The sequence below is a fragment of the Eublepharis macularius genome, chromosome 14, assembly GCF_028583425.1.
Source record: "Eublepharis macularius isolate TG4126 chromosome 14, MPM_Emac_v1.0, whole genome shotgun sequence".
Taxonomy (NCBI): Eukaryota; Metazoa; Chordata; class Lepidosauria; order Squamata; family Eublepharidae; genus Eublepharis; species Eublepharis macularius.
Genome location: NC_072803.1, coordinates 62,326,720 through 62,338,880, shown reverse-complemented (window position 1 = coordinate 62,338,880; position 12,161 = coordinate 62,326,720). Strand labels below are relative to the sequence as shown.

The following is a 12,161-nucleotide window of genomic DNA, read 5'->3' as shown; positions in this document are numbered from 1 at the left end:
TAGGCACCGTTGCCTCTTCTTCTGTGTATATAACACTAAAGATATCTGACGCACTTCCCCTTCTCTTTCTCTCAATGGCTTGATATGCACTGGTGTCATGGTGGCCCTGGCCCTGCAGGCTTGTTTGGCTTTCATTGACTTACCTGCTCTGATGTCATAAAGGGGACTGCCAATCTCCTTTCCAGGCCATTTGGCTGGAACAGTAGAACAACCCATTTGCTTGTGACTGAGCTCTTTTGTTTAGATGTACAGATTTCTTTGTTATGGGGCATTGTCAGGGCTTTTTTTCTGGGAAAAGAGGTGGTGGAACTTGGTGGGTTGCCCTCGGAGAAAATGGTCACATGGCTGGTGGCCCCGCCCCCTGATCTCCAGACAGAGGGGAGTTGAGATTGCCCTCCACGCCGCTGAGCGGCGCGTAGGGCAATCTCAACTCCCCTCTGTCTGGAGATCAGGGGGCGGGGCCATCAGCCATGTGACCATTTTCTCCGAGGGCAACCCATCGAGTTCCACCACCTCTTTTGGCGGGGCCACCAGCCATGTGACCATTTTCAAGAGGTTCCGGAACTCCGTCCCACCGCGTTCTAGCTGAAAAAAAGCCCTGGGCATTGTATGCAAACCTTGAGAGAGATAATGTGACGTATGGGACATCTTTATCTCTTGCAGCTTTTCAAAGCGATTGGTATTTGTCAGGGCTTGCCGCCGCTGCTGCTGGGCGTGGCACTGGGCGGTCTGCTCCTGACGTCACAGGGGGGCCAGGGATTCTGCAGGACCCTGCTCTGTGGAAGGAGGGGCGGTATACCTCACCCAGACTCCCTCTCAGTCCACTCGCTGGCCTGCTCAACCTGGCCTGCTTACCCTCTGCGTCCTCCTTCATCTCCTCCTTCCAGAACTCTCCTCCAAACCTCCACCCTTGCATCTTACTGCTCTCACTCCACATCATCACTCCTCACTCACACCCACCACCACAGGGCTCTTCCCAGCCAGCTTTTATAGGGCTTCCTTCTACTGCCCCACCCCTCTTTCAGCCTGGCCTTGGGCTGCACCAAGCAGTTGCAGCTGGGGTAGCTGATCTGGCCCCACTGACCAGCACCAGCTGTGCCTTGTTCTCTGGCTGCCCAGCCTCCCTGCCTTGGCTGATTGCTGAAGGCATGTCCAGCTGCAGTCCCCTGGCTAGCAGCCCAGCCTCCCTGGCAGAGCTGATGGCTGAAGGTGGGTCCAGCTGCGGCTCCTTGGCTGGTTGCCCAGGGCTTCCTGCAGAGTGCCTCCAATAGCCCCACCTGGAGTGGCTTGGCTTTTGGCAACTCCTGGGCCAGGCTACTATTTTCTAGCTGGGGCATGGCTTTGGGTTGTTGGGGCTGCTGCTGCTTCTCCTCCTCAGGTAAGGTCTTTGGGTGGGTGACTGCTGGGCTCCCAATCCCTCTGCCCTTGCCCCCTTCCGCCTTGCCTAGCCCCCTTTCCCTCCCTAGGGGAGTGGGACTCGCTGGCCTCTCTCTGTCTCCCCCTGCCTCCTGAGGCCCTGGGCTTTTGCCCCTTGCCCCTGGCACCGGCAGGTTCTGGCTCCATTTGCCTGTGGGAGGGGTTGACCTGCTGTCCCCCAGCTGCCCCCTCTGCCTGCCAGTCAGACCGGTTGACCTGCTGTCAGCTGGCTGACCAGTTGACCTGCTGTCTGCTGGCTGCCCCCTCTGTTTGCCCGTCAGCCAGGCTGACCTGCTGTTCCCTCCTACCAAGTCTGGGGGCTGGGACCCAGACCCCGGACACACACCCCCGCTTAGCTTTGAGTTGTGGGGGTCAGGGTCAGACTCAAACATGCGGGACATGAAGTCCGCATCCACATGCTGCGCCCCCTTGCGGTACTTGATGGTGAACCGGAAGGGGAGGAGGGAGAGGTACCACCGCAGCACACGGGGGTTGTGTGCCTTCATGTGGTGGAGCCACTGCAGGGGCGCATGGTCCGTTAGTAGGACAAAGGGATTATTGGCCAGGTAGTATTGCAGGGCCCCCACTGCCCACTTGACCGCTAGGGCCTCCCGCTCCACTGTTGCATAGCGCCTCTCTGCGGGCTGCAGCTTCCGACTCAGGAAGAGGATGGGGACGTCGGTTCCGTCACGTTCCTGAGTCAGGACTGCCCCAAGGCCGGTGTCAGAAGCGTCTGTGGCCAGCGTAAAGGGTCGGTCAAAGTCCGGGTTCCACAGGGCTGTGGAATTAGAGAGGGCTGACCGCAGGTCCTTGAAAGCTGCTTCTAGTGCTGGGGTCCACCGGACTTGGTTGGGCAGCCCCTTCTTTAAGCAGTCTGTCAGGGGGGCGGCTCGGGAGGCAAAGTGGGGGATGAACCGCCCGTAATACCCCAGTAGTCCCAGGAAACGTCGGACCTGCTTCTTGGTCCGGGGCTGGGGGGCATCAGCTATTGAGGCCACCTTGTCTGGTGGTGGGCGAACTCGGCCTCCCCCGACCACAAAGCCCAGGTACTGGAGTTCCTGGAACCCCAGGTGGCTCTTCTTTGGGTTAGCCCGTAGTCCGGCTCGCTGGAGGGCCCTCATGACAGCTTCCAAGTGTTGGAGGTGGGTGGGCCAGTCCGGGCTGAAGATGATGATGTCATCTATGTACGCCATTGCATACGCCCGGCACTCTCCCAGCACTTGGTCCACCAGCCGCTGAAACGTGGCAGCTGCCCCGTGTAGACCAAACGGCATCTTCTTGAACTGGAAGAGGCCTCGTGGGGTGGCAAAGGCTGTCTTCTCCCGGTCCGCTGGCCGCACGGGCACTTGCCAGTAGCCCTTCGTCAAGTCTAGGGCCGACAGGTAGCGGGCGGACCCTAGGTGGTCTACCAACACATCTGCTCGGGGCATGGGGTATGCATCGAACTGGGCCACCTTATTCAGTTCGCGATAGTCGATGCAGAATCGGGTGGTCCCATCCGGCTTGGGCACCAAGACTATCGGGCTCCTCCAAGCGCTTCGCGAGGGCTCGATTACCCCAAGCCTGAGCATCTCGTCGGTCTCCTTCTCCACTGCCTCCCACCGCTTCCTGGGGATGGGGCGCCAGGTAGCCCGGGCTGTCTGCCCCGGGTCCGTTGGAATGGCATGTTGGATCAGGCTCGTGCTGCCCGGCCTGCGGGAGAAGACCCCGGGAATCCGAGCCCAGAGGTCTTTTAGCTGGGCCCTCTGAGCTGGGTTGAGCTGAGGGTCCACCTTGGGCTCCTCAAACTCCGGGGCATCAGTGGTCCAAGGCAGCACACTGTCAGGGAGCTCTAGCGGGTCCTCAGCCACGCCGCACTCCTCTTTTGGGCGCTCGTGCCACTGCTTTAGGAGGTTCACATGCAGGGTCTTCCGCCGACGCCGGCCGACCCCACACTGGACTTCGTAGGTGGTGGGGCCCAGCACCCTTCGAATCTGGTAGGGACCCCTCCATGGGTCCCCTTCCTCTCTTGGGAACACCGAGTGGTGCACGAGGACCTTCTCTCCGGCCTGGAAAGTCCTCATCCGCGCACCCCGGTCATAGGCGGCCTTTTGCTTTGACTGGGTGCGAGTCAGTCTGCGATTTGCCTCCGCTTGGGACTGTTGCACCCGGTCACGGAGCTGGCTCACGTACTCCTGTATGGGGGGCGCGGGGCTGCTGGCCCGGGGCCCCCAGCGTTCCGTCAGCCGGGAGAGCATCCCCCTTGGCTTGCGCCCATATAGCAGCTCGAATGGGCTGAAGCCAGTGGAGGCCTGCGTGGTCTCCCGGAGGGCGAACATGAGCGGGTCGATGTATAAGTCCCACTGGTGAGGCTTGTCCCGCGTCATCTTCTTCAGGGCCTCCTTGACGGTCTGGTTCAGCCGCTCTGCCAACCCGTCTGTTTGAGGGTGGTACGCCGAGGTGAACACCTGCCGGATCCCCAAATTCCGGCAGAGCTGACGCATGGCTGTGGCACGGAACGGGCCCCCCCGATCCGTCAAAATTTCATCTGGCAGCCCCACCATCGCGAAAAACTTGGACAGGGCCCGTACCATCCCCGGGGTCTGCATGGTCTTCAGCGGGATGACCTCGGGGAACCGCGTGGCATAGTCCACAATCACCAGGGCAAAGCGATGGCCCCGGGGTGTGCGTGGCAGCGGTCCGATGAAGTCCATTGCGATGCGTTGGAAGGGCGTCTCCATGACGGGCAGCGGGGAGAGGGGGGCCTTCGGCGGGCGGCGGGCTGCCACCCGCTGGCAGGTGGGACACGAGCGGCAGTGGGCCTTCACGTCTGCATTCACGGAGGGCCAGAAGAATTGCTCAAGAACCTTCCTCAGGGTCTTGTGGTGCCCGAGGTGCCCGGCCCAAGCATGCTCATGGGCCGTGCGGAGGACTTCCGCCCGATAGGCTGCTGGCACAAGTAGTTGGCGGACCTCCCCCTGGCCATTTGGGGCACGAGCTATGCGAACCCAGACCCCTCCTTGCTTCTCGATGCGAGGGAGCCGTTGGGACCTCCGTTCATCCCGCACTTGCTCCTCCTCACGAGCGGCTGTCTCTCGCAAGCGCTGCAAGGACTCATCTGCCCCTTGGGCATCACGGAATGGGCGGTCTGCCAGGGTTCCAGCTGGGCCTCCAGTCCGTGGTTCTGCCCCTGGCCTGGTGGAGGGACCCTCTCCCGGGTCGTTGGCCTCCTCCACTTGCAGAGCGGTGGCAACTTGTGGGTCTGTCACTTCCCCTGCCGCCTTCAGCCGAGACCCGGCGGTCCCTGGGGTGTCTCTTCCCAATTTCTTCGCTGCCTGCTGGAGGAGCCTGAAGAACCCTGGGGCATCTCTTCCCAGCAGTATTGGTACGGGTAGGTGAGCTAACTGGGCAACTTCCATTTGGTGGCGGACCCCTAGGTATTCTATCGTGATTAGGGCCGTAGGGTATGGCTGGGTGCGGCCCATCACATCCGTCACTGGGATCCAGCGGTACACTGGGGTGGCAGCTGGGAGGAGCTGGGGCCGAATTGCTGAGACTGCACTCCCAGAGTCCAACAGGGCTTGTAGGATCAGCCGGCCTATCTTCACGGTGGCACATAGACTCTGCACCTGCTTGCCAGGCGGTGGGTTATTTTCCCAAACGAGGGCGCAAACCCTTGGCAAGGCCTCAGTGAGCACGCCGGCTTGCCTCTGCAGCTCCGCTGTCTGTGCTAGTTCTACTGGAGCGGCTGGGTAGGCTGCCTCCAGCTTTCCCCACATCCTATCCTGGCGTTCCTCCAGCCACGGTCCAAGCTCCGCTGGGGCGGCGGCCTTGGGAGGCCGCCCCTTGACTGGTGCCTGCGTTGGAACGTCTCTCCCCGTACGGGCCACCAACTTGTCAGGGCTTGCCGCCGCTGCCGCTGGGCGTGGCACTGGGCGGTCTGCTCCTGACGTCACAGGGGGGCCAGGGATTCTGCAGGACCCTGCTCTGTGGAAGGAGGGGCGGTATACCTCACCCAGACTCCCTCTCAGTCCACTCGCTGGCCTGCTCAACCTGGCCTGCTTACCCTCTGCGTCCTCCTTCATCTCCTCCTTCCAGAACTCTCCTCCAAACCTCCACCCTTGCATCTTACTGCTCTCACTCCACATCATCACTCCTCACTCACACCCACCACCACAGGGCTCTTCCCAGCCAGCTTTTATAGGGCTTCCTTCTACTGCCCCACCCCTCTTCCAGCCTGGCCTTGGGCTGCACCAAGCAGTTGCAGCTGGGGTAGCTGATCTGGCCCCACTGACCAGCACCAGCTGTGCCTTGTTCTCTGGCTGCCCAGCCTCCCTGCCTTGGCTGATTGCTGAAGGCATGTCCAGCTGCAGTCCCCTGGCTAGCAGCCCAGCCTCCCTGGCAGAGCTGATGGCTGAAGGTGGGTCCAGCTGCGGCTCCTTGGCTGGTTGCCCAGGGCTTCCTGCAGAGTGCCTCCAATAGCCCCACCTGGAGTGGCTTGGCTTTTGGCAACTCCTGGGCCAGGCTACTATTTTCTAGCTGGGGCATGGCTTTGGGTTGTTGGGGCTGCTGCTGCTTCTCCTCCTCAGGTAAGGTCTTTGGGTGGGTGACTGCTGGGCTCCCAATCCCTCTGCCCTTGCCCCCTTCCGCCTTGCCTAGCCCCCTTTCCCTCCCTAGGGGAGTGGGACTCGCTGGCCTCTCTCTGTCTCCCCCTGCCTCCTGAGGCCCTGGGCTTTTGCCCCTTGCCCCTGGCACCGGCAGGTTCTGGCTCCATTTGCCTGTGGGAGGGGTTGACCTGCTGTCCCCCAGCTGCCCCCTCTGCCTGCCAGTCAGACCGGTTGACCTGCTGTCAGCTGGCTGACCAGTTGACCTGCTGTCTGCTGGCTGCCCCCTCTGTTTGCCCGTCAGCCAGGCTGACCTGCTGTTCCCTCCTACCAAGTCTGGGGGCTGGGACCCAGACCCCGGACAGTATTTACTTGAATGAAATGAAATGAAACTGGTAAAAAAAAAAATTTCGCCACACTTTGATTAAATCATGGTAAAGTTCCCAAGGCCCGATTGCTCTGGGGCCAGGTTCATTTGTCCATTCTGCGCCTCATCTGACTGCAGTGGGACCTTCTGAACCATTAGAACTGCAATTCCCGTGTCTGTGAGCAACCTCTGTGTAAACTGAATTTCCCCGAATGCCTCAGGACTCTGTGGGCTTTCAAACAACCTTTTGCCACTTTGGTTGTAGACTCATTAAACAAGCACAGCCAGGAAATACTGTGTATGGCTGCCTAAGCTGCACTGTGCTTTCTTGGTGGTAGAATCTGGAATGTTCCTTGGCTCTCGCTACACTCAGGCGATGCAAAACCCCGGTGAGTAACGGAGGGCGTTAATTTCCCTCCCTCTTCCAAGCGTTCTGAGATCAAGGCCCCTTTTAGTCTGACGCAGGTTCGTGCTGAAGGCCCTCTCCAGAGCTCAGCATGTCTGGGCATTTCCCCACTAGCGGAAGTCTCTGCTTGCATGCTGATTTCCTGCAATGCGAGGAATGCTGTGAGCACGAGTCGGTGCATCTCTGGGGATCTGCGGTGCCTCAAGAGGAAGCCGGTCCATCTCCGTGGTGTTTTTTCCATTTGCAGGGTGACGATGGGCCAGACGTGCGTGGCGGATCCGGGGATATTCTGTTGGTCCACGCAACGGAGACTGACAGAAAAGGTATCGCAGAAGAGCAGTGGCGTGCTGCCAGTCTAGGCCACAAGCGCTCAACGTGAAACTTGTCACATTATATTCGCAGATCCTCTGGGCAAGACTGGATTAGATGCGGGGCAGGGGCGGGGGCGGCATACAGAGATTCTGCTTAGCTTCAGTCAAACAAGAGATAAGCCAGGATAAGCTCTTGTAATGTTCGTTGCAGAAGGTATGATGGAGCTTTTAACTCTTCTGTGGCTGGGCTGAAAGATAAGGCGTGCCAGAAGGTGTTTTTCCCCCCATAACAACAACATTGTTGTTATTTATGAAAAGCTTAAAAACATAAGTCTACACCATATGAAGGGAAATGTCACAGCCAGGATGGATTAGAACCTAAAAGGAAAGCGCCGCGCAAAAGAAAGGAGGGGAGAGGGAAAGGAAGGAAACGTACAGCTTTAGTCGATGAATGCTGTTGGGAAACAGAGTCCCGCTGCAGTTCGCTTAAGAGAGCAAAGCTGCCTTTGCTCCCACTTAATCTCAAAGGCAACCCCTTGAGAAAGTGGGAGAGTGAAGAGAGGCCCTCGTGCAGCCAGACATTTGGTCAGTCCGTTCAGAGAGGCCCGGGAACTCAGCCTTCCCTCTCTGGTCCTCTCAGTGCCCAGGACCGTTCTAGCTGTCCTTCCCAGAGGGCTGCTTGCTTTGCTTCCCCATGGACCCCTGTTATTGCAAGGCTGCGCTTGTGTCCTTTCCCTGCTTTGCGAGCATCTTCACAAACCCTGCCTGCGTACCGTTCCATTCTCCAGCCAGCGATGGCCTCTCTTCCCTTCTAACATCAGGGGCAGCTCAGCCAATCAGCAGAGGCTTTATCTTGCCTTCTAAAGATTATGCCAGCTTGAATTTATTAGTCTTTAAGATGACACTGTATGTTTTTTTCGTTAATGAGAGCTGAGGCCAGTTAAGAGGTAGGAGAGCTGAGACTGCTGTTGACTCATGTCTGGCCAGGCCTGTAGCGGTGTTTGCTTAAACCAAGCCATTCCAAAGTTTGGGGGAAAGGAGGTGTGTATCGCGTTTATATATGTGTTTGCTGGCCCATTCGGCCATGCCAGCGTGCCTGAAACGAGTGCAGAAGCATGTCTGTGATGTTAAAGCCAGCTTTGCAGAGCTGGAGAGGCTTAATGAATTAAGCCTTTGATAAGGAGAATGCCGGGCTGGGCTCGTAAATCGACCAGCAATGGCTGCTTCAGGGGGCTTCCTTGCCCTCCTGTGCAAATTTCTTGCCAAGTCGGAAGGCTAGAGAGAAAAACAGCTGTATTATCCTTTCATAGCCTTCTGGGGCAGATGAGTTTTGGGATTTCAATCCTTTTGCATTCATACTGTGTCGCTTGGATCCCCTTATCTTGTTCAAAGATTGAGGGACGTGAATTGAGGCAAAGGGAGCTGTGGATTGGTGGCGGAAATGTTGGGAAATGAAAGTCCTTTCTCAGCCTGAGACCCTGGAGAGCTGCTGCTGCTGAGAGCGGAGAATGCCGACCTTGAGGGTCTCATAAATGGCCTCCGTTTCGTCCTTGCCTTGGATGGAGCCACGCGGAGCACCAGCTTGGCACGCAGTGGGGCCCCAATTGAAGGAGTTGTCGGATATCAGGAGAGCTGTTGCCAGTCGGAGTGAACAGTCCTGGGCTCAGTGGGCAAGTGCTCGGACTTGGCATGAGGCAGCTCCATGCACGTTCCGCTGAGCACACTGAGGAAGAACCAGCGGACAGAACGTTTGCCTCAGCCCCTCTTACGGGGTTGGTTCCAAGCCTCTTTTGTCCTGGCTGTGTTGTGTTCGTGCAGACAGTGAACTTCCGATAGACAAAAGATTTCTCTTGGAGTTTTATACTCCGATGTGAAGAAGCTTAGAAATAATTAGAGCATATAAAACTGAAAACAAAACATTCTTAAATGCACGAGGGAGGGCAGTTGGAAAACATGAGAGCTTCGATGGCATTTCTTTTTAAGACAGCAGTTTTATCTCTGGAATTTCTTCTTGAAGACCAGTTGACTGACAGGCCTTTGTTCTTTTTCCTCTCTGCCTAGATTTGGTGCTGTATTGTGAAGCCTTTTTGACAACTTACCGAACTTTCATCTCCCCCGAAGAACTCATCAAAAAGCTGCAGTACAGATATCCTTTCAAAATGCCCAGCGCTTTTCTGCCCTGGAAGCATGTTCAGAGGAGGGCCAGCAAGCCCATGGTTACTCCCAGTGATTGGCTTCCATGCAAGAAATTCCTTACCTCCGCCCACAACCACGACCAGTTGATTAGTTACTGAGTGCACTGTGGCACTATGGGCAACGCACAGGGCTTTTTTTCTGGAGAAAGAGGTGGTGGAACTCAAGACCGCGCAATGACGTCACTTTGGGTCAGCTGGAACAAGGGGGGAGTTTTTTAAAGTTTAAATTGCCCTCGGCGAAAATGGTCACATGGCCGGTGGCCCCACCCCCTGATCTCCAGACAGAGGGGAGTTGAGATTGCCCTCCACGAGGGCAATCTCAACTCCCCTCTGTCTGGAGATCAGGGGGTGGGGCCACCGGCCATGTGACTGTTTTTAAGAGGTGCCAGAACTCCATTCCATCACGTTCCCACTGAAAAAAAGCCCTGGTAGCACAAGAGGTTTGGCACCTGCCTGCCCTCTCTTCCTACTGTGGCATGGTTTTATGGGTGATACAGAGAGAAGGGCAAAGAATACTAATGCCTCTTTTGAATAGGAAGGGAACGCCTGCCTAGTACAGTCATCTTCCACCTTTATACCAGGCACCTTTTGGCTAAATAGCTTGTTTTCTTGATGTTCTAGCACAATTGATACGCTTTTTCAACCTCACAACAGCCCTCTGAAGTGGATCTCTTGATGAACTTTACAGCTCACATTGCACTAAACTGGCTCCTGACATCCTATATACTAATAGCCAAGTATCCCCTGGATACTTCAATCTGTAGATCGGGGCCACCTTGACCCAAAGGAGATTTTTCTCCAGACTTGGGGAACCCCTAGCCTTGCAGGAAAATCTGGAAGTGGAAAGAGGAGGTGGGGGCGGTCACCCCCCCCCCCGAAAAATCGAGAACAATTCACTGTACAAGCGCAGCAAACTGGTCTCAACAGGCGCAAGGAGTGGGGGCTTAGCACACATGTAGCCATCTAGGCCACTGGGTGAAGCAGGAAGAGAAAAGTGGTGGGGAAAGACACGGTGAGGAGTCAACAGGGGGAAGATGTCAGGAGTGGGGGCAATGGGGGAAATACAGACAGTGGATTGGGGACCTGGATAGAGTGAAAGAGAGAAGGGGGTGGGAAGGAGAAGGGGGAAGGGAGACGTAGAAATAGTGAGGGGTTAAGAGGGGAGGAGTGATAGAAGGGGTCGGCCAGTGTGACGGAAGGGGTGGGCGAAGAAGACTTAAAAGTGGCAAAGAACGAGTGGGAAGTGGAAGAGAGAGAAGAGGACGTGAGTGAGAGAGAAGAGGTGGGGGAGACAGGAGCAAGAACAGCCAGGGGGACGCCTTCCCTTCTCCCCACCATTGCCACACCTTACAGATGTAGAAGGAGCCTGGGATGGTTCCCAGCAGTTCCCCCCCCCCCATGATTCTTGTGGGGCCCCAGTTGTTTATTTCTGAACAGGCTCAAGATTCCAGAGTGTAGGTTGTGGGGACTCCTTTCCTTCTCCCTTTCCTCCTGCTTACCTCCCCCGTGCTCCCCATTTCTCTGTTGTCCCACTCCCCCTTCACCCCCTCGGCTCGCACAGGCATAGGCCCCTGAGCACGTCCACAGACTCCGCCCCTCCCCTCCTCCCCCTTGCACCCTTACCTGTAAGGAAAAGGGAGAAAGAGTGTCCAGTGGCGAGTCCTTGAGCTGCAGCTTCACACCTTAAGGATGGGGATCCCCCTGAGGTGATCAGGAGAGATTTGCAGAAGAGTACACTGTTTGTGCCCTCCCGCTAGCCTGACCTGGTTCACCCTGCAGGACTCCAAGACTCCCTCCCAGATGTATAGCAAGGGAGGGGAAAGAGTGGGCTGTCAGGAGAGAAGGCATCTGGAAGTGCATCTTCCTGCCCGTGCCTGGCCTGGTCCTCACCACCGGGATCAGCTCAGTCCTGGGCATCCGGAAGGCTGATCGCTCTGCTCAGCTGACCCAGCTTGGCTGATGGGAATCGCTCCCTGCGTGCGCTGCCCTTTCTCTGTGGAAGTTTATGGGGAAGCTGCAGTTTCTTGGCAACTGCAGGGCACCCCCAGCATCGGTAGCCCCCCTCCTCTGCCTGCGATGCCTTTTAGGGCCCCCCATTGGGGTCATGTCTAGACACAGGCATCCATTTACACTCCAGAATTCCACGTGCTCTGCCGTAAGTGCTTTAGCTGGCATTGCCCCGAGGCGATGTATTTTCAGTCCGCCCACGCCGCTCTCAAAGCGGGTAAATGCCAGGTGGATTCCCGCTCGCGTGCTGGCAGGCCTCGGAGGCCTGATGTCACGCAGCCCTTTGGCTGGCTCAGCACTGCCACCTGCAGCCAAGGTGAGGCTCCTGCTGCTGCTGATGAATTGGCACAGCGCCTCTGTGCTCCCCTCTCAGCTTGTGGTTGGACTTACTCGCTTTGGGGTCGGAGCTGTAAGTCCTTCCTCCTCCTGCACAGACACAAACGTGGGTAGCCTTCTTCTTCTTTGCCACTCACATTGAAAGTGGTAAAAAAAAACTAGGTTGCTTTTTTTCTCCGTTGCCTTCTAGGAGTGCGCCCCCAGCCTGCCGTATTTGGGTTGCGGAAATGCTGAGGAGAGAACTGGTCCTGGGGCACAGACGGCCCAGAAAGTGGGGGGCTGGTGATTTGAGTCCCAGCAGGATGGGGTGGGGGTTCAGGGGCAACGCTTCCCAGAACCTCAAGCAAGGCTGGCAAAGCAGGAGGATGGACAGAAGTGCTGAAAAGGACAGGGGCTTAGGGAAACCTGATGGATGTGGCCATTGCCTGGCCCCCAAAATAGAACCACCCAGGCACATTGACTGCCAGGCTGCTCCAGCGGGACTAGGTGGCTGTCTGGGTGGGTGGAGCTGCATCGTGTCTGGAAGGACCAAGCCGCTGT

General features: G+C 57.3%; 1 protein-coding gene across 1 annotated transcript in view; it reads left to right on the top strand.

Annotated features, from left to right (window-relative positions):
* Positions 1-12,161, top strand: part of RAPGEF1 (Rap guanine nucleotide exchange factor 1) — a 162,676-nt gene that overhangs the window by 133,468 nt on the left and 17,047 nt on the right. Inside the window, exons 16-17 of the mRNA XM_054997396.1 lie at positions 7,020-7,095; positions 9,145-9,233. Coding sequence (XP_054853371.1) covers positions 7,020-7,095; positions 9,145-9,233 — 165 coding nt within the window. The remainder of the gene's footprint in view (positions 1-7,019; positions 7,096-9,144; positions 9,234-12,161) is intronic.